The sequence below is a fragment of the Acanthochromis polyacanthus genome, chromosome 7 (genome assembly GCF_021347895.1).
Source record: "Acanthochromis polyacanthus isolate Apoly-LR-REF ecotype Palm Island chromosome 7, KAUST_Apoly_ChrSc, whole genome shotgun sequence".
Taxonomy (NCBI): Eukaryota; Metazoa; Chordata; class Actinopteri; family Pomacentridae; genus Acanthochromis; species Acanthochromis polyacanthus.
The window spans coordinates 28,095,581-28,118,129 of record NC_067119.1 but is presented as its reverse complement, the minus strand read 5'-3'; the positions used below and the strand labels follow the sequence as shown (position 1 = coordinate 28,118,129).

At 43.4% G+C, this 22,549-nt stretch overlaps 1 protein-coding gene across 1 annotated transcript in view; it reads left to right on the top strand.

Moving 5' to 3' along the window:
- Nucleotides 1–40: 40 nt before the first annotated feature.
- The window catches only part of hmcn2 (hemicentin 2), a 54,455-nt gene continuing 31,946 nt past the window's right edge, over nt 41–22,549 (top strand). Inside the window, 23 exon segments of the mRNA XM_022217986.2 lie at nt 41–1,073; nt 2,754–2,824; nt 4,289–4,322; nt 4,325–4,446; nt 4,924–5,046; nt 9,806–9,977; nt 10,096–10,202; nt 10,294–10,414; nt 10,509–10,772; nt 10,890–11,034; nt 11,465–11,586; nt 11,838–12,110; nt 12,536–12,677; nt 12,992–13,119; nt 13,669–13,782; nt 14,415–14,573; nt 14,667–14,861; nt 15,875–15,970; nt 16,105–16,232; nt 16,330–16,474; nt 17,316–17,428; nt 18,804–18,963; nt 19,123–19,282. Coding sequence (XP_022073678.2) covers nt 815–1,073; nt 2,754–2,824; nt 4,289–4,322; nt 4,325–4,446; nt 4,924–5,046; nt 9,806–9,977; nt 10,096–10,202; nt 10,294–10,414; nt 10,509–10,772; nt 10,890–11,034; nt 11,465–11,586; nt 11,838–12,110; nt 12,536–12,677; nt 12,992–13,119; nt 13,669–13,782; nt 14,415–14,573; nt 14,667–14,861; nt 15,875–15,970; nt 16,105–16,232; nt 16,330–16,474; nt 17,316–17,428; nt 18,804–18,963; nt 19,123–19,282 — 3,353 coding nt within the window. The 5' untranslated portion in view covers nt 41–814.

Below are 22,549 nucleotides of genomic sequence, written 5' to 3'. Positions count from 1 at the left end.
AAGATCAGGGCTGGCTTCCTCTGTGAGGTCTGATCTCCTAAGACGGGATATGTCATGGATAGAGATCAAGAGCACCGGGATACTGTTTAATGATCAATAACATTTCCACCCAGAGCAGCAAAAAAGCACAGTGACATTTCCGTGCGACGCGTCAAGCTATTCCACCTATTCATATGCCAAGGGGATATTTCTCAGGGTGGGCTATGTATAAAATTAGATTGGTGTCAGCTGAATATAAACGATGGCTATTTATAAAAACGAGGCTGTTACTGAGACAATGTTCTCGGCGTGTCCAAAATACAGACTCCAGGCCCGGTTGGTAATGCGCGTAAAGCTGTTAAAAACCGCGTCTCTTGGGGCCCACAGCGAAAATCAAATTGAAAGGGGGGGGGGGGGGGGGAATGTTGGATAGGGTTAAAGCCTCGAAGTCACAGTGGGGTCGAGTTACACACGCACACACACGCGAAAAAAGCAGGTTGGGTCTTGGGAACCTTTTAATACCCATCTCCGCCCCCGTTTGAAGCGTCAGAGCACCAGCTCTCCAGGGGCTCTCTAGCGCAGAGCCAGTCCACACGCTCCTCCAAACTTTACGCACGGATGTTCTCCTGTGGAAGTATTTAACACTGGATTTTGATGTCTTTCAGCTGAGCCGTATTGTTCCAAATATATTTTCTATCTACTGGAAGTAGTCCCAGACCTTTTTTTTCCCTGAGCAACTTTGAAATCCAAACTTTTTCAAAAACTTTCTCCTACTTTGAAATTTTTATGTGATTCGCCTCATTCCAGCAGACAGATGCAGTAAATCTGAACAAAAATGACCGGTGCCTTATTAAAGTGCCTAGTTTTGGCGCTCTCTGTCAGCGTGCACAGGCTCTTGGCAGACCCCCGGGTGGAGGAGAGTGATGAATCCGGTGACAGCGCCTCGACCCTGGCCTTTGTGTTCGATGTTACCGGTTCCATGTACGACGATCTGAAACAGGTGATAGAGGGCGCCTCACGGATCCTGGAGAAGACCCTCAGCCGGAGAACCAGACCCATCAAAAACTTTGTCCTGGTGCCCTTCCACGACCCAGGTACTATTTAACCCAACACAAGTTTGCTTTTTAAATATTCAGCTCCAAAATAGTCACATTATTTATCAGCTCAGTTCTTAATGTTTGTGAATTAGTGATATATTGCAGCACTTAACAAAACCAACAGATTATCCAAGGCTGCACTGCTGCCTGTAACATTCTTTGATTCTTTCTTTCTTTTTTTTTTTTTTTGCAATATTACATACATTTCATCAGTAGTTTATATCCCCCTTAAATTATATATTCCCATGGCTGTCATTTACATAATTGTACTGAAGAAAATCACAGAAGCAGCAGGTTCCAACACATCCTAGAACCTGTAGCGTGTTTGGAACCTCATAGCTGTTTCACATTAAACTCAGATCAGGAGTATGTGAGCTTGTATGATGAGTGTGAGGGACAGGTAAGGCTCCTCACCCCCCCTGCATCTGTCCCCCTCTATATGGGAAAGCTGCAGCTTGAAAATAAGAGTGCTCTAATGGGGGGAGGGTGTTTGTGCACTGATGAGAAGCATATGCTGTCTGCTTGTGTGTAATTACCTCGATCTCACACACGCACACACACACACTCCCAGCCCCACCACTCCTCCATCCAAGCCTCCGGAAGACCCTCACAGCCCCCCAGTTTAGCCAGCAGGGGATAGAGGGAGGTATAGGGGGGGTAGTTGGGAGGATGGTGGGCTTCGCTAACACCACACGTTTTGTCTGTGTTTAATGTGCCCTGCCCCTGGGGACCTTGTAAACTTCCAAGATTACAAAAGAAAGCGGCGGTGGCTGACAAAGAGGCGTGACAGTGCTGTCAGTGTTTTACAGGAGGAGACGAGGACTTGAAAGCCTCCACTAGTTGAAAAAATAGATTGAGAATGAGTAGGAATTGTCATCAGCTTGACGCATGTCTTCAAGTCCCCGTATCATTAGTCTCGCAAAAACACTTCAGAATGGGTTCTGACGGTTGGAATAACAAGCAGAGATGCTCTGAAATCACGAGGCTCCACCCTACCTGATGAGGGTCTTCTTTGTAATGACTGTAATGAAAAAGCTGGTGTTTACGGACAGCAGCGTTCTGTGGCAAAAACAACGCATTCTCCGTGTATTGGTTAATGTTTACCGTTCCATCGATTTGGCCTCAGGAGGCGTCCAAGTAGGTGTCAGGCCGGGACAGGCTTTTATCCATCATGCTGGAGTCTGCTGCTGCTGCTGCTGCCGGAGACCCGAGGAAGTCACCCGTTTAAAAACGCTGACTGCAGCTCCAGCAAATGATTACTCTGTCTTCATCCAAACTTTGTGTGAAACAAAACCTGAATGTTGTAATTTTGTCAGTGCACCAATGTGGCCTCTCTTGTGCTGCATGTGATCAGTATTCATGTCTTGCACAAAGTCTGCAGGGCATCATCCTGGTCCTGATAAGTGGGGCTGTGACTTATTAGGGATTTTGATGCCGTCAATGCTTTTTCTGTGTTCAGAGAGGCTGACTTGCTGAGAGGGAAGAATTAAACTCTTTGTTCGGATACAGTTGTTTTGTTGAATTTGAAGAAAAAACCCAGACGTAAGCTCTTATTTGGTCGAGATGAATTTTGTGTTTTTAGGCATGCACTAGCAACCAGAGCAGAACTGGAACTTATTAAGACCAGTTGATTTGTTTTTCTTTGTCTTTTATGATATATGTTCTTTACCCTCACAGATATTGGCCCTGTGTCCATCACCACAGATCCAAAGAAGTTCCAGCAGGATCTGCAGGAACTGTTTGTCCAGGTGGGAAACGGAACACATGAAGTGATTGTTCTATAGAGCACTGTATTGTTTCGCACTAATTAAGACAATTGGTGCTTGAAGCTTGGCTTTTTTCAACTTAGAACAACAACCTCTGGAAACAATTAAGTGAAATCAGAAAATAGTAGCACAACTGGAGAAAGATCATAAAGTCAACAAACTAAATTTTTACTTACATTAGCAAATATTAGTCACAAGAATGCAGCAGTCAGACCAAGTAAGAATGTCATGATAAAACTCCTGAAGGTTGTGTTTTTTGTCATAGGAGTCCAAGTTTTCATTTTTCCTTTCAGGCGTTACTTAATGCTGCTTTAACGGTTATCAAAGTCAAAGTTTTTGTCTTGTTAACATGTCTATATGGTGTTTTTTACATGCTAGAGGATGAACAAAACAGGCAGTCAACAGCATGGCTGAGAATTTCTACTTTGAAACTACATTGTGCTGTTCATAGTCTCAAAAATCCTGATTCAGACATTGAGAGTTTCAAATGTAGCAAACCTAAAAAAAACAATTCTCTCAACTTGCAGAGCAGGACTTTCGGTTTTATTCTTCTTCAGGACTGGTATCCAATGTGAACAATATCAGCTCCTGTTGTCTTGACGTTGTATGAATCAGTGCATGTAAAATCTCTTATGGCAAATGGAGCTTTGCAACAAGTGGTTAACGTATCAATGCGGTGCATTTTAACTCTAACCCTTTTCTAAACTTCACCGAGCAGTTTTGATGCCTACACTTAACCAAACACTCATGGGAAGAGCAGTGAGTGGAGGCAAAAGGAGACTAAATCCAATAATAATATTATAATAAAATTGGCAAAAATCCACTGACTTATGCCTCTACATGTGAACTTTTTTTCTTTGTAGGTGTCAAATTGTGGCTCCACCGCCATTAAATAAAGTGATAATGGAGCAACATTAAATGGGGTGATAACAGCTTACAGAGTGCACCAGATGGTTCCCTACTGGCCCATATGTCCACGAATGATATGTGCTGTTAACATGTGATTTAGGTGGAGCTGGTTTCTGGTTTATTATGAATTATTCTAGTGTTACAACTTGTTATGTAGAGTACAGCAGTTTTACAGTGTTTGAGCAGAGCTGCGGGTGAGCTGGTAAGCTTGAGCTGCAGGGTGAGATGGAGGGTTGGGTTGAGAAAGAAGCTGAGACTTGAAGAAAACAACAGCATAGAATTACATCAAAACCATTTAAGGCACTAAGGGATCATTTTCATGGAGAAAACTGCTAAATATATAACTTTGATACACGGAAATTAATTTTTACCAATTCAATCAACAGCCGTAGAGGGACTTATACAATATTTATATGTAACATTTAACATAACTAGTGTCCCTTCTGAATGGTGTAATGGTCAAAATGAAAATTGAAATGAGATATTTAGAGTTTTTTCCTCGAGCAGCGTCTGATCGTGTGTGCTTCTATCACACAGGGTGGCGGCGACTGCCCTGAAATGAGCATAGGAGCCATAAAAAAGCCTTGGAGGTTTCCCTGCCTGGATCCTTCATCTATGTGTTCACTGACGCCAGGGCCAAAGACTTCCGCCTGAAAAGAGACGTTCTGCAACTGATACAGCTCCGCCAATCACAGGTAAACATCTGGATCTCACATGTCAGGGCAGGACTGACACAGACTGAATTGGCCCAATATCAGATTTTAAATAATATAGTAAAAAAATTGTATCTAAATGAAGACAAGACCATGTCCAACAATTTTTGTTGCATTCTAATTCTTCCACAATGATCTAAATGCTGTTTTACTGAAGTTATTGAGGAAATGGTTAAATCTGAAGCCTTCAGATGATCCCCAGCCCACAGAGTTGTGAATATGTTTGCATTTATTGCATAGTGTAACAAAAGGAATACCACACCCTGCTGTGAAAGATCTACATTCCAATGAGGTTCCTGATGCTCAGCTGAGCAGGGGAACGTCACCCAACCTCAGCCCCTATACAAAGCATGACAAAGGGAATTGGCGTCGCTTTGGAGGCGACTGAAAGGGAGTCAGGGAAAAGCAAACACTAAACAATAGTAATCCACTTACCTCTCCTGCCCCCTTCATTCCCAGGTAGTGTTTGTGCTGACCGGGGACTGCGGGGATCGCTCTCAGCCCGGCTACAGGGCATACGAGGAGATCGCTGCCACCTCGTCTGGACAAATCTTTCACCTGGACAAGCAGCAGGTCAACGAGGTGAGAGCGTGAATATAAAACTCAGTTGTTTATATGAATAGGAAATGTGTTATATCGCCTGTTAATGGAGAAGAGTAAAAGCAGAGTAGCAACAAACCCTACTTGACCCACTGATGTAATAATAGCCATTATATTTAGTGTAATCAAACGATTCCAGTGCTGATATTAAACTTCCCGGTCATATGATATGGGCGAGTGATTCTTTAATATCGGAAGCAGCATGTAACAGAAGCCCTGTCTCAGAAGCCAAAGACAGCGGGGCTCACTTCCCAAGCAGACGTAAAAGAAGCCAGAGTTTCCTCTGGAAGAGACACTGGTATCCTGCATGTCAACACAGGAGGTGGCTGGGCAGCGCTGAACTGGAGCCAGCAGCTCTGTACACTGGTGGCCCACTGAACCCGTGAACTCAGATGTGTTTGTATGTGTGTGTGGGTCTGTTTCCTGTCAAGTCCTGCATGCATGTAGCTAAACATACAGCGGCTGTGTGTGGGTCAGCTCGGTTCATTATCACTCCATAATCCTGCCAGCTGTTTAAGGAGTGTTTGAATGTTATTTTTGTGCTGTAGAGGCCAAATTCAGTCTAACCCTCACACCTCAATCCCAAATGGTTTTGTGCTGAAGTTACCTAAAGTAGTTCCACATATTCTGTGCGTATGGTTACATGTCACCATGTGCATACGTATGAACAGCTTTTTTTCCTGGATTTACATTGAATTACTGTCAGTCATGGTTTTGGACCGGTATGATGATAGCACTTGGGTGGCATGCTTTTACCAAATTAATGCAAATCCTTTAATCCTCAAAAACCTCAGAAGTAGTACAAATCTAACCAAAATATTCTCCCTTAGTAGTAGTTTAATAAAGTGCAGCCAAATGAAATATACAAAGTCTTTTTGTGGTCTCCAGAGAGAGTGGGGAGAGAAAACAGACTGCTTATTTTACTCTCTAATCCCAGGATATGATCTGTCATGGCTTCCCTCCTTCCAACACAGCTGCCCTGTGGAACTGGGTCCAGGTCCTCATACAACAGCTCATTGTTAGCACTTCATAACAACACGCTTCACACGTTTTAATTTTGACTGGTTATGATCAGTGAAAAAATCTGCTAACAGAGAGCGTGAGCGAGGAAAGTCACACTAATTCAGTGTTAGACTTGGACCATAACAAGTTCTCTTAATGCCACTCTTTGTCACCAGTAGCCTGAAGAACGGATCAGAAATTTGAGCTGCAAGGGTTTCAAAGATGCAATGAAGATGCTGTTTTGCATTGATGGATCTAGTGTTGCAAGCACCGACTGCATTTAAAAATGTACGTATTCTCAGAGACGACATTCATGGGCTTCCTGAAGAATGGTTTAGAAGCTTAGTGTGGTGGATCCAGCCGTTACAATTTTGGCAGCACCTGACTCTGCCTAACTCCAGGCTAATCCAAAAATGAGAAAAGCGGTGGAGCGTGAGTGGAGCTGAGGCAGGACATGCACTCATCTCTGGGCCATGGACTGTCCTGTGACGGCACCAAGCTGTCAGTCAAAGCCATGCTCGTAATTATGCATAACTTTAAGCCTCAATACAATTTAAATTAGTGACTTATACAAAAAAATGCACCCCAATTCAATTCTCATAAACAGGTAAATTAGCTATAGAGACCAAAACCAGATTGTAAACATGTTTATTTTAGCTGTAAAGTTGGTCATTTTAACTTGGGAGTCTGTGGGGATTTACTCTTGATTGGAGTCAGCCTCAAGTGGCCACTCCAGGAGCTGCAGTTTTTGGCACTCATTACTGACTTCTATTATCAGACTTAACATTTCTTTCATCATTGGTTATTAACTGGACAATTTCAAAATGCATTTGTTGCCTGTTTCTCCTGTATAAAACAAGAAAACAATGAACAAAGACTGGGAATGCCAGTGAAAGTGATTACATGCGATCAGAAATCCAAATCTATTATTTCTATGATAATGTAAGATTAAAGAATTCATGACCATTAAACTTGATTAATTTCTGTGTGAAAAATTACTTCAATTACGATTAAAATATATTTAAAAAGCTGTTGGAAGGTGGAAGAAGCACTCAGATATAGTGTTTAGGTAAGTGTAGCAAAACCACAATGTAGAAATACTCTTATACTAATTATAGCTCCGCATTTAAATTTATACTTACATAAAAATGCAGAAGTATTGGCATCAAAGTACACTTAAAGGAATCAACAGTAAAAGTATTCATTATGCAGAATGGCATTTTTCAGAATAGTATAGATTAGTGCCTTAAAATAATTCACGCGTTAATGCATCCATTACTTTTACACTGGAGCTTGTAAAGGTGATTTAAATTCTTTGTATAGTTTTTCTGCTGGGCAGCTTTTGAATTACTCTTTAGGGATTAATAAAGTTTTATCTTACTCTATAACAAGACATTCTATTTCATTTATTGATTATATTTTGCATTTTAAAGTAAATCTGCAAAGTAAGGAGTAATTGAAGTTATAAAATAAATATTGTGTACTTGAGGTATAAAGTAATGGAAAATTGAAAGCTCAAGTGAAATACAAGTAACTCAAAACTGCACTTAAGTAAATGTTCTTATTTATTCTCCACCACTGCAATTAATCCATCAGTCTTTGCAGATTTTGTGGGATCTGGCTGGTTGTTGTGTATTTCTACTTTGCAAGGTGCACATGCACTCAAGTGCCTGGAGGAGTCATTTCTAACATTGCCCTTATGGTTTCCTCATTATGTGGCATTATGCGGTGGGGAGTTAAGGGGGTGGTAATGGTTGTCAGGCATAAAATGAAACTCAGGTAACATTTATCCTCAGTCGCCCTCCTGAGTGCGCTAAACAAATGCATGGCATATAGTGTAGCCCCCTCCCTGAAATACAGGCCACTATGACAGACAGAACCTCTGTGTGTTGAAACTCCCGCTGAGAAGGAGCAGGGGGTCCATCTGGGACCAGTTCATTCTAATAACCTTGATTTGTAGCGGGATATCTTCCTGCAAATGTCGGTGGTTGCATTGTTTAAACCTGAGTAAAGACTAACCTGACCCCTTCCCACTGGGAGGTCTGGAGTCAAGCTGTTCTCATTAACCACTACATGGTCACGTATTCCTTGTTCAGGTAGCGTACCTGGACCAGTGAGGGGAATACAGCATCAGGCCTGCCTTAGCTAGTGCTTCTTCTCTGGCCCATCTGTCATGCTTCTATGAATAGCAGGGGGGGTCCTTCCTGTAACAGCCCTGTAAGCCTGCTCAACGCTGAGACACGCTGGATGAGGTTTCACAGGACTTAAGATCCTCTGCATTCCCAGTGGTTGAGCCTGGGAGTGGCTGCAGAACTCAGCATGTTTCTCCAGACCCAAAGTGGCCCGGACAGCCAGTTGACCCATCTCTGTGCTCCACTTCCTTTTATCTGAGCTTTGAGAGCAGACTAATGCCTACTTCTCTCTGCTCTCTTGCATAAGACATAGACACTATCCTGGGGCAGATGTAGGTCACTTCTTAGCAGTTTCCTGCTCTGTTGGTGATGGCTGCACATGTGGCAGACATTACAGCTGTTTCCAGTTGTAAAACGGCATGAGGAACCAGCAGCTGTCAGCACCCAGCGGACCTGATAGACAAAAAATTGGAGTCCTGATAATTAAATTATCAAAGGCTTTCCTTGTTTCGATTTTTGCAAATGTGTTGCCGTTGGCTCCATCTCCAAAGAGCCCACTGAAGAGATGTTTTCAGTTTGTTTCATTGCAGGCGCAGCTCGACTATAATGTCTCTCTGTATGGGGTCAAAAACAATACTAGACAGCGGTTGCTTGTTAAGCTTTTGGAAGATGGAAGAGATTTGGTCTGTTGTGGAACTGAAATGAGGCTGTGAAATGTCAGTGGGTTACGCTGCTCCTGTTTTCATTTTAGAGAAAACAAAAGGAAAACTGTACTTCTAATCATCAGCATGATAGTGGCGATACCCTGAGGGTCAGACACCCATCAAAACTGAAATCTATGCCATCAGATCCGTCTTTGGGGAGTCACTGAGGGACATTAAAGTCTAAGTAATGACTGGTTTTTCCATTAAATGTAATCAACCTGTCCACTGTTATTTCAGCCTTTGGGTAATCTGTGCTCGGAGTGGTGGAATGACTCAGAAGTGAGTCTACTGCAATCCTAATGTGTCACTGGCTGACCTCATCTGGCTTCTTGAGCTTAACCTGTTCTGAAGAAAAGTGGGTAACAGCCATTTCTCTCCACAAATGATCTTTCCTGTTAGTCTGGCTGATACCAGAGAACATACCGTTTACGGTTATTTCTAAAACATAGGGAACCACCCCCCTCCTACACCCCCATCCCCCTACATCCACCCCTGCTTTCTGTTCTTAGGAACAAGCTTTATGATTCATGAAAGCTGTGATTCGGGAGAGGGACTACTGCCTGACAGACTTCCACTGTGAGAGACGCTCTTCTGGGAATACATGCCTGAGAGTGCAGAAAACTGTATGTTATCAGTTTGACAGCTGAGCTGCTTCACTTTTCCTTTGTTTAGGCAAAATCCCTCTAAGGAATACTTTTGCGATGAAAGAATAGTCCGAAGACAAAGAGCAGAGAAGGGAGAGAGTTTTAGTGGAAAGGCCACAGTTGTATTTTTCCTGTCCCCGTCTTGTCTTTCTAAGTTGGGAGGAGATCTCTGACAGTTTGCATGATGAATGCATCTCCTCTAGTGTGACATGTTTTTAGGTTGTACTTCTGCAATGCTGTTTCTTTTTTCTCATGCTAGGTTTTGAAGTGGGTAGAGGAGACAGTTCAGGCCATGAAGGTCCACCTGCTGTCATCCAACCATGACGGTGCCCAGGAAAATAAATGGGAAGTGCCCTTTGACCCCAGCCTCAGAGAGGTCACCGTGTCGCTCAGTGGACCGGCACCACAGATTGAGCTCAGCGATCCCTTTGGTAGACAACAGACTGTTCCCATCTATTCTTATCAATTCACAGCACTATCAGTGCCTCCAAAAAAGGTCAGACATATTTTGCATTGAAACTAATCTCTGTTTTTGTCTCCTTCTCAAAGGTCGTATTGTCGGTGTAGAGCAGGGCCTCAAAGAGCTGTTGAATATTCCCAATTCTGCTCGTGTCATCAACCTCAAGTTTCCCAGACCTGGAGCCTGGAAACTGAAGGTACTCCTCTAAAGAATAACCTCTAAAAATAAGTTGCTCTGACTATTTTGTGATAATGAGTTAACTGAAAAGTGTTACTTTCTTTCTGAAGGTAAGCTGCAGTGGGCGTCATACTCTGAGGGTTACAGGCGTCAGCAATCTAGACTTTCGGGCCGGTTTCTCCAGTGTACCTGTTTCAGAGTTCAACCACACCAGAGAGAGACCAATAAAAGGTGCCGGACATGCTTCTGTTAGCCTCTTGAGTCTTATTTGACAGGGAACATGTGCAGAAGTTGACTTCATTACAATCTTTCTTTGGTCTTCCAGGACTTCCATCCCATGTTTTGCTAAAATGCACAGGCCTGAAGCCCCCGGGTCATCTGAGCCATGTGGAGCTCGTATCAGGCTCAGGCCGCTCTTTGCGTACGATCCCCGTACCTTTGCCTTCAGACTTTGGACAACAAGGGCTATGGAGTCTCCCGGAGTTCCGAACCCCTCCCCAAAGCTTCTTCATCAAAGTAACAGGCAAAGACGAGGAGGGCTACCGCTTTCAGAGGCTGTCCAGTGTCTCCTTCACCAACATCGTTCCAGGCAAGAACACCCCCTCACCTTCCTTTAGACATATCTCACTAAAGCCAGTCTACTGTGTCTCTCACGCCCCATCCATCTCTCTGGTAACCTTTAACCTTTGTTTCCTCCCTGGTGTAGATCCCCCGGCCGTGAGCATGCCTGATGTGGTGAAGGGCTTTTATATGCAGCCAACTGTGATTGCTTGTTCAGTGCAGAGTGACGTTCCTTATAGGCTAAAATTCACCAGAAGTGGGATCACACTGGGAGAGGAGAAGCTCTTTCAGTGAGTCTTTCCTCCGTCTGCTCAGCACTCTGTTACATTTAGCTGACTTTCCTTCAGATTCCTACAGATGCTGCAGCTTCACCTGCTTTGAAAAGGCTAATTAAGTCACTCACTGCTCTTACAGATGGGCTCGTCTGTAAAGCATTAGTGCTGCCTGACTCCCGCATTTTATTGGCTCATCTGTTAGGAAAGGGGTATACATAGTCTATTTTGTGAACATTACATATTCGATTGTGTCATCTTGAAAAATCAACAAAGCACCTATTCTTTCTTGGTGTTGATGCCCTGCTTTGAATTATGTTCATGAAGTGAAGCTGACTTTTGGTGTAAACTATTCTCAGCGAGTGTGTGCCAGAGATACTAATTGAATGTGATGTAAAGTGGGATTTTTCAAACTCCAGCCGATGAACCAAATGTGTCTTTGTGTCAGGAATTCTGCCATAGCATCTTGGGAGATCTCAAAGGCTTCAGCCGAGGATGAAGGTCTGTATGAGTGTGTAGCACAGAGCAGTGCAGGACAGGGACGGGCCTTAACACAGCTAACTGTTAGAGGTATGTCTCACACACACACAACAAGCACACACACACACCTCCCCAGCTGTTTTGCATGCATGTGTTGTAGTCATAGCAAAGCTTTTGAATAATCTCCGGGCATTTTTTTTATCTGTACTTCATGTCTAAAACATAAATCAGATACAAACCATGCCAGCATAAACATTTGTTTTACAAAGTAAACTAATCTGCAGTTTGTTCACCGCTGATAACACCGGTTTGATGTTTTGCTTGTGTTTCCACTAAAACAGAACCTCCTCCAGTCTTGAAGCCTGCAGTAAATGTGACTTCCTCGGTGGGAGGCGTGGCCGTGCTGTCCTGCCAGGTGGAAGGCTCCATGCGCCACAACTTGACCTGGCATCGAGCTGGTCGGACCATCAGGGCTCGCGCAGGGAGGGTGAAGCTGCTGCCCAACTCGTCCCTGCAGATCAGCACAGTGCGGACTCAGGATGCTGGAGAGTACCACTGTGTGGCCACCAACGCCCACGGAGACAGCAGAATCAAAGTGTGGCTTCTGGTTCCAGGTATGGTAGGAAGACACCCTGCAGGTCATCTGCTTAAACATTTAACACGATGGGGCCTCACGGCTCCTCTCAGGCCCCCGTCATCTGGTTTCCATTATTGACTTAACTTCCTCACAGTCAGATTGAGCCACTTCTCCACAGAAAGATTTCTCATCAGCTAAAACTGATGCATGTTAAAAAGTGCGGCTTCGATTGCGAACGTGCACACAGATGTTTGCAATGAACTGCGAAAACAGCCAAATAAACGTGAGATCTGTCTTCACTAAGATTCCCCAGTCGTGTTATCAGACATGGAGTGCTTGGTAATTACATTGTAGCCCACAGCACTGAATTTACTGCCGTTAAACTTGTGATTGGGAAGTTATAAATGACATCATGGCCCTGACTCATCGTCAGCTTTTTTGCACGTGTGACTCCAATTCCAGAGGCTCCTTCTGTGGTAGTTCACCCTCCAACCCAGGCTTTCTCCCGCGGGGATGAGATCCGCCTGGTCTGCTCGGCGTCCGGCTCCCCTCCTCCCAAACTCTTCTGGAGCCATGGAAACATGCTCCTAACTAATCGGCCGAGGTAAGAGAACTCCCAGCCCACTCAGCACCTCCGGCACAGAGGACTGAGACAGTCATTACATTCCACTTCAACTACATGCTTGAATGCCACATCTTGTTTGCATTGCTTTGGAAATTTACATCTATTGATATAAAGTCCTTTTTTTCCAATCCACAAGTTTTTTATATGTCTACATAAAGTACACATTCAGAGAAATATGTCTCTCATGATACCCAACAACAGCAGGCAGATTTAGAGATGCATTTCGATTTTACATCTGCAGTTGTAATCATAAAGTGTCAACAAATATGAATCCTGTCAAACATGTGTTACAGATTGAATCTAAACCAGTATGGAGCTCTGACTATTAGAGGGGCGATACCAGAGGATGCTGGGAACTACATTTGTCAGGCCACCAATGAGGCTGGAACTGCCTCTCAGTCTGTATCACTCACATATGCAGGTAAGTCACACATGTTGGTGTTGGAATTACCCTTTTTCCATTTGGAGTCTCATTCGTGGTTTTGACACAATCCATTTTTTCATCTGAGTTGTTGACTGTTGATCAGGCGCATTTCCTTTGATTCAGTCCAGGTTTGAGTAGTACAGAAGCAAGTGTAACCACAAACTGCTTTTTTTCTCACATAATATAATATTTCTTGTCTTGTTTTGTGAGTGCTGACAGTTGTAGGCCTTAAGTTTCAGTCATGGCTGTCAGTTAGTGCTTGACAGAAACCTTAACGCTGATGAACTGTGGCAGCTTCTTCCTGGGGCGCGCTGATAGTATACACACTTTTGCCTGTGAATGTCATTTTTAACAACATTGATCTGTCAAAGCACTGAGAGTTTTGTGAGATGGATCATTTTATGCTTTCAGCTCAGCCTCAGGTTCTTCTGTAGCTTTTGCTGCTTTGAGCCAACCTTCCATTTCTGTTATTTCTACATATAGTTTGGCGATAAAATGAAAATCCCTTCTAATTCAAACCGCATCGTGCTGTTTTTTTTCCTTCAGAGATGCCAAGAGTAACAGTGGTACAGCAGGTCGTGATTGTATCTGTCGGTGGAGATGCAACGCTGCAGTGTGAAGCCACAGGCATTCCTTCTCCCCTCGTCCACTGGTTCAAGGGTAAGCTAAGGCCAAATACAGTGGGTATATTAACCCTCCTGTCGTCTTCATTTACGGGCACCAAAAAATATTGTTTCCTTGTCTGGAAAAAATCAAAAAAATTCCCCAAATTTCTGAAAATTTGCAAAACCTTCAGGAAGAAAATTCAAATAATTCCTTAAAAACTTTATTTAAAAGTTTTGTTTAAAAAATCCCCCAAATTTGGCAAGAAAATTCTTGTAAATATTTTCAAAAAATGGATAAAAATCTTCTAAAAAAGTGATTACATATATATATATATATATATATATATATATATATCAGTAAAACTTCTAATATTTTCTTTAAGAACATTCACAAAAAAAATCAACCAAAATCCAGCGAAATTTGCTGGATTATGGTTGATTTTTTTTGTGAATGTTTTTAAAGAAACACTTTTAACATTTCTTTGTTTCCACCAAAAAAATGTTTAAAGATTTCCCAAAAATGTTGAAAATGTGGACATCAGAAGTTTCACTGTGAAAATGTATATATTTTTTCCACATTTTCAAACTTTAGACGGGTCAATTTTGACCCGCAGGACGACACGAGGGTTAAAAATAAATGAGCTGTCTGTGTTAGAGATCTACATGGTTATTTTGTTGTGTTTCCAGGTGAGCTTGAGGTGGGCTCTGCTCCTTTTGTTGAGCAGGATGTCCACCGTGGCACCCTGCACATCCGAGGGGTGCAGGAGATTGATGCTGGTCAGTACAGCTGCGTGGCGAGCAGCTCAGCAGGAACCTCAGCTGGCACCGTCAGCCTGGAGGTTGGAGGTGAGACCGCACTTCAGAGTTCCACAAAACAAAAACTTTTCTCTTGGATTTACTCAAAAGAAAATACATCTTGTACCCCTCGTCCTTCCACAGCGGGCCCATTGTTCTCCGAGGCGCCGGCTGACGTGACCGCCAACGTAGGAGAGAACATCACCCTGCCGTGCGTCGCCCGAGGTTCCCCGCCGCCTGCAGTGAGCTGGCGCAGACAGGACGGCAGACAGATTCTTCCAAGGACAGACAGCCACAGCAGAACAATGCAGCTGGAGAACGGACACCTTCTAATCCAGAGTGAGTCGTCCCTGACACAGTATCACAGCAGAGGGCTTTGGGCTGCAGCGTCGCCTAATACAGCTTCACGGCTTCTTTTCACTGACTGGCGTGACTCAAATTTTCTAAGCGAGTATATATAGATGAGGTGCAGCCTTTCGTATCAAATTTAGCTAACATTTTCTTAAGAGAGGGGAGCAACAGGATGTCATTACAAATGGTAAAGTTACAGTTACAGATACCTCTCAAGCACTACTTCTGCACTGTGAACTGACTGAAAATGCACCACATCACTGTAATGCTCTGATTCATTCTGCAAGAGTAGGTGCCTCTTTTTGTGAGCCTCCACATCAGGACAGAGGGGGATTTTTGCAAGTTTTGAACTCTGGAGATGTTTCAGTCTGCAATATGACTAATCTTTACCATTCACTGTTGTCCTTTGTCCTCCTGAGACTAAATGTTTATAGCATGTAACATAATAGTGGAGAGGAACTGACATATTTGCATGAGCTGCTTCTGTCACTGTTTCCATTTGCGGCTGCCGTATGACCTAATTAGTTCAGTCTGCTGCACACGGCTTTATTTTGTACCTGCTGTTGTTTTGCTAAGTGTCTCTGTCCATACTGTGCAGCACACAAACTCCACCATCTCTCACCATCCTGCTCCTCACTTTGTTTACTTCAATGCTTCCTGTCATCACTCATTTTCACACCGGCCTGACTATCTGAATGTAAGAATTGAATTATACGCCGATGTTCCAACATGTGATCTCCAGGGAATTTCCTACGGGGGACGTGTGTGTCAGCCTCCTGGCAGCTGAGCCAAACCCATTAATCCCATTGTTTTCTATTTTTAGCTCCTAATTACAGCACAGTGAGACCAATAATACCACTTGTTATTGAGCAGAGGTCTTATCTGTTATTAGCATGGACTTATTTTTCTCGATAAACTGTTTTCTTTCTTCGCAGAGACGATTCCTAGAAATGCTGTTTGTCTAATATGTCCAGAGGGTGATGTGTTTCTAATGATTCTAGGTATCTGGCTAGATGATGAAGGAATATACATCTGTGAGGCCAAGAACCAGTTTGGAACCATCAAAACTGAGGCCACAGTTAGTGTCACTGGACTGGGTAGGCTTGTCTCGGCTCTTTTTGGGATCCAATATGTGTATTCTACAATAGCAAAAACTCCAAATCCAAATGAAATACCTTAACATTTTTCTGTTCTTGTTTCATATTTGTCTTCACACATTGTTTTCCTGCAGAGCCCCCTCTTTTGGCCCAACCTGCCCCAATCATCACCACTGGCGTCGGTCAGTCTCTCAGTATTCCTTGCATGCTCTTGGATGGAATACCTCTCCCAGAAAGACACTGGTCCCAAAATGGAAAACCTGTAAGCCTCACAAATATTCCACGAAAACACGTCTCTCATATCAATTGTGCATGTATTCCTATGTGACTGTGACTGTGAATATTTCTTATTTGCACAGCTTCAGCTGAGTGGGAGGATGTTCTTGAGGAGCGATGGCAGTTTGTACATTGAAAGAACCGTCCCAGAAGACAGCGGGACGTATGTCTGCACTGCAGTGAATGTAGCAGGCTCCACGAACATCACAGTCAGCCTGGAGGTCCACGGTAGGAGAGCAAAGGAATAGTCAGAAGACTTATTTCTTGCCAAGAGTTACATGAGAAAATCAACACTCATATTAACTGTGAAGCTAGAGCCAGGAGACAATTAAGTAGCTCAGAATGATGATTGGAAACAGCAGGGATCAAATAGCTTGGCTCACTCCAAAGGTAAATTGCAGATACATCAGGAAGTCAATGGCTGAGCAAATAATTGTAGTAGATAACCCTGTGATAAATCACAAATTGTGGATGCAGTTTCAATTCAGAGTTCAGTCACTTGAACTTCTGATACACCCCGATCTGTGTGCACAGCCATCACAATGCACCACATTCACTACAATAAGCCAGACAAGCCATTTCTTTAAGCTTCCAGTCTTCCAATCATCTCCTGGCTCCAACTTCACATCTAGCTTACTGTAATAACACTGATGTCAATCTTCTAATCACAGCAAGAGAGCATATAAGCCTATTTCCCAAAATGTCATAGAATCTCTTCAAGTAGTTGAATACAGTTCCTCAGTGCTCAAGACACTGGCAGGATCGGACCTCAGACTACAGCCAGCAATGTGCTGACTAAGCCTGGAAAACAAAGACATGTCAATGAGGTGACCACCTGCTGTCATCATAGTGAGAGGGTTCATTTACTGCACGCTTTGATGAGCGGGGTCATTTTGTTCATGGGCACGTAATGACAGACAGGCCAGATTACGGTTCATCATCAGTTTGTAATGAAGAAATGCCTCAAACGCTGATACAGCTGGCTGGCTAAGGCCAGTGATAATGCTGTGGGGCCCGTTTCTTCACGGTCAGCCAGACAGCTGTGTTTTATGACCCACTTCTCCCACAGTGCCCCCAGAGATCAACGCGGGTCCGTACCACTACGTAGCCAACGAGGGCGTAGCCATCACACTGTCATGTGAGGCCAGCGGAGTTCCAAAGCCAGATGTTGTCTGGTCCAAGGTAGGATGTCACACACACACACAACGCAAAGCTGCTCTCCTTAATGATCACTTTGGCTGCATCCCATAAACTCGAGCATGACTAATTAGCTAGGTCTAATTCCCACAGCATTATCTAGCGAGGGTCACATTTGGCATCTATTTAGCTTTAGATTAATCATCATTAATACTGTGGAGATAGTTGTTGAAATCATAGCTAGATCAAGCTGGTTACAGTCAAACAAAAGCAGAGATCAGTATCAGGTGGTCATGGAGTAACTTTAAACCACTACGGTCATCAGTAGGTTATTGTTTTAATAGTGATGATGAAGACATCTTCTGGTAATAATGCATTCTTTAAGTTTTTATTTCCCTAACATCAGTCACATCCCTAAGAAGTATCCATTATTGAATAGGTTTTCACTTCACATTTTATTTTACACAAACCTCCGTAGCACTTAAAATCACCTTACCTTCCCTTTGATTAAATTTACGAGTAAAATTATTTTACTTATTTTGCCATTAGCATATTCAAACTGCTTTCCTCTGACCTTTTCTTTGATTTGCTTCAAAACACCACCACCAACAATAATTTCCGCTGCAATCAAGGCTTGATTAACCTGACCAGGGAGGATGTAACCATGGCAACTTTACCATATTGGCGCTTCGCTGTGAGAAATCACTAAGCACTTTATTGCATGTTGGAAATCTATTTAAAACGTGCCCTTCATCAACTTCCAGCACAGCGCTTCATCGTATCACAAGGAAGAATACTTAAAGATTGTGTACGTCCACCATGAACCAGCTGTCAGCTAACATGCTCTATTCACCCAAAACATGGATTTTATCATCAGATGTTATCACTGCATGTGTCAAATGATCAACCAATGAAATCCAACGTAAATCCAAGCAGTTGATACCTTAAATTGTAATTTGTAGAAGCAATGGATTTAGCAACTGCAGTCATTAAAAGCAGTGATTTGCGCTTTTCTGCGCAGAAATAACAAGACAAAAACATGCCAGAGTAAACAGCAGTACATAGTCTGCATTACTGAGTGGGGTCAGCATGCTGATTGTTTCTTACATATTGCTGAAGTGAGCCAAATCTGTCTTCCTTGCTTTTCCCCCAACATTTGCAAAGTGGTACTCTAGAGTCAAGTAAATTTATTTTCATGTCAGATAAAAGTGAATCTGTAAAAGCAATTTTGTGTTCAAAGCAAGTACAAGTGGAGCGGGCTGCATTCTTGTGCGTGCATATTGTGAACAGAGAGAAATTCAAGGGGGTGGTCTGTAATTACATTAGACATCAAAGGTTGGGTTGTAAACCTTCAACTAAGCCGTGTGGATGGCTTTTACAGTATATTCTGTCTGGTCTTATGCCACTGCCATTCTTCCAGGGGAGGCAGCCTCTGCCCAGGGACCGCCCCTCCCTTCAGTCTGCCTCCGACGGATACCTCCACATCCCCCACCCCACTGCTGACGATGCAGGCATCTACATCTGCACTGCCACCAGTCCTGTGGGCTACGCCAGCCGAGAGATCCAGCTCAGTGTCAACAGTAAGGCGAATAAATGTTTGACAACAGTCACCCAAGCGCAGCGGTGTTTGATGTAACACCGTCTGAGCTCCGTCTGAAGATGATATTCACAATCAAACAATGTCCTATTTAGAGATGCAGGGCAGGTTTCTTACTAATTTTCCCCCCTTTTTCCAAAAGCTCTGCCAAAGATAATGGGTGTGAGTGGCCATGACAACACAGTAAAGATGGCTGCAGAGGTGGGAGCAGAGGTTGTTCTGCCATGTGAGGCCCAGGGAAGTCCTTCTCCTCTGGTCACATGGAGCAGAAACGGGTATCCCATCCCCCCCGTCACAGCGGGGTAAGTGGAAGTCTTACCTCACTCTGGCAAGCTTGCTGTGAAGTTAGTTAATCATCGAGTGACAAAAGTTCTCACCATACCTCACTTCTGACTTCGCAAACATCTGACTCAGCTCTTACAAGGGACTCTGGCTGAAGCTGGCTGCCATTCAAAGCTGTTGCTAATGCTGGGCATTCATTTGGCGATGCCTTTTGAAGGGCAGAGGCAGTAGCAGTCTGCCGGAGGAGGCTGTGTGCGGGCTTCACTAGTTTGGCTAAAGTGAAGAGGAACATCTGGTCCCATACGGTTCCCGATGCCTGGCTTTCATGTGTGGTCAGTCTGGGTGCAGACAAGCTGGCTGACTGGAGGCACAGACTGGACAGATGACAGATAGACTTTCCGAGCCAGACACCAGATCGAAAGGTTTAGGGTAGAAAGAGGAATGACAGAGGGGGCTGAAAAGCTGTGGTGACTCAGATACAGTATGACTTGTGTGGGGCCAGGAAGAAGGAAACAGTGGGGGTGGAGTGGGGGGAGTGCCAGGACGAGGGGAGGAAAACGAACTGACAGAGGAAGAGATACTGGCCCTGTCTGCCTGATGTTCAGATTCCCTGGAGTGCTGCAGCAGTAAAACAACTTGCTGACTCTTTACTAGTCCTGTCTGATGAGAATAACACATCTCTGTGAACAACCCCCACATCAGACCATGCTTTGCATATGCAGGACCTGTGGAAACAGGCGACCTGTGTAACGGGAGATTCATTCTCTCCAGCCACAATCTGTGGGTCAAAGGAAATGACCGGGGGAGTGGTGATTGTTGAAACAACTTAAATCAGTGGGCGGTAAGATTTCTTCCATATCCATTCAGCCTAGCAGCAGTGAAAAGGCAGGAGAGATATTCAGCACTGGGTCAGTGGATTTGTTCATTCTAGACCTAATCCTGATGAGGCCAATTTGTCCCAGTTAGTCTTTGAGCCAGACTGTGTACACAGATGACTTGACACCAATGTGGGGAGTGATGGATGAGCGAGAGGGGTGGCTTATGCCTTGTGTGTTTGTGTTCAGTCTTTACCGTAGGGCTGCCGTGCAGCTCTGCTGCAGTCTGAGCACAGATTGACCACTGCAGGGGCACAGATTCTGTTCTAATGTTGGATGTTGCTGCCTCTCCTGCTGGAGGAGGTGGAGGAGTGACATTACACCATATGCGCAGCTGAAATAGAGAGCTCTTTGTGCTCCCAGCTCGTTTCCACTTACATGAACATGTTATTGTTAGAATTCAGTTGCTTAGCAGACACACTTATCTAAGATAAATCACAGAGGTGTGTTTACATTTCTGTATATTATGTTCTTATACAGCTGGATAGCGTCTGGTGCAGTTTAGGTTACTGCACACTCCTTTAAAGTTGCTGTCCTACATTTAACTACTTTAACCTACATTTAACTGCTGCTGTTGTTTTTGCTACAAAGTGTGTTTTTGAAGTAGAGGTTAGTGTATTTGATCACCACCATCTGTCTGCAACAAACTTCTATAACAAATCATTTGGCAGAAACTTTGTTTCCATATAGTTGCTCTCAGAAGAACCAGACATTGATTATGTTGACCCGCATGACTTTACATTCAGCCCCACCATCAAACCAACCCTTTTGATTTTCAAATTATCCGTATTTCCGTCCCTTAATATTAAACGCACACTAGTTGCTGCACGCACTGTGGTTCCCAACAGGATGACAAGCATCGATCTTTCTGAACTTCTGACCTCTCCCACAGTGATATCATCGGGTCAAACTTTGTTCTCCCTTTTACGCTGTAATTAACCCAGACAATTGTAATTGTGAAAGTAACAAGTCACCGGGGAGATTACTGGGCCCTGGCAGAGGTCCAGACTCCACTTAGTGCTTTCTTGCTCATAGCTGTCAGCCCTCACAGATCCACTTTTCTTCAGAGCAACAAAACAATGCAATTACACAGACAAAACCAACCGCTTGACAATATAATTCAACTAATGTATTCCTCTCACATTCTCTCCTGCTTGTTCTGTATTCAGACCTCAACAAATCACATTTCAAGTGGAGACAATAAAATATAAAAAGACATCACAGCACAATGTCCCAGGCTTTTGCATCTCGAAATTTGTCTTCAGACTCTCAACTACTGGTGCTGATCTGAAAACACATTAGCAACAGTGTACAGAATTGGATGCCCAATACTATGAGTAGCAGAACATCAGGCATCCTTTATTGATATTTTTTCACTTTATGTGTTCATACCAGGTCAGAAATATTTGACAGTGACACAATTTTCACACTAAATTTGAAATAAAACTTCTGAGAAGCAATAGAAGTGTAAATTTTCAGCTTCAATTTGAAAGACTGAGCTAAAACAATGATATACCACTATTATCCCCTGTCTTTAAGCTCTCAGTTATAAATTAAGTGTTCATTTTTTAGAACGTTATCAAGAATCCTTTGCAGGCAATGGTTGCCCAAAGTGTGGAACCCATTAATATCACCAAGTAGTTATTTTCACCCTTAGTGTTGCGTTTGTAAACCCTTGTTCGTAGGTCTTTCTGCCTTCAGTTTTGTCTTCAGCGAATGAAATGTCTGCTCAGCTGAGTGGAGATCAGGTGACTGATTCAACCATTGCAGAGCATTCTGTTTCTATTCCTTAAAAAAATCCTGATTTGCTTTTGCAGTTTGTTTTGGATCACTATCCATCTGTACTGTGAGGCGCTGTTCAATCAACTTTACTGCATTGGGCTGAATCCGAGCAGACGGTGTACCTCTGTACTCACCAGTAATCATCTGACTTCCTCAGCCTTCTGCCACATCATCAATAAACACCAGTGACCCTTGGTGTCACATAGCCTCCACTATTTTACAAATGATGTTGTGTGCTTTGGATCATGAGCATTCCAAAGCCTTCTTGGTGCGTTTTCTTGCCATCATTCTAGGACAGGTTGATCTTATTTTCATCTGTTTAAGGAATGCTATTTCAAAACTGGTCTGGATTTTTTTTATTTTTTTAGATTTTTTGTCTAATTTGTCCTTTCTGTTTGTTTGAAAGTGGTTTGGCCCTTGTGGTGAACCCTCTGTGTTTGTCCTTGTGAACTCCTCTCATTATGGTAGACTTGGATAATGATATGTCACCACCTGGAGAGGGTTCTTGGTTGGATGTTCTTCAGGGGTTTTCTTTATCATACAAATGAGTGTGGCCTTCAGTGGATGTCCAGACCTTTTCTTTTACATTTCTGAACTCACCAATGTTTTTTTTCATTAGAATGTACCAAA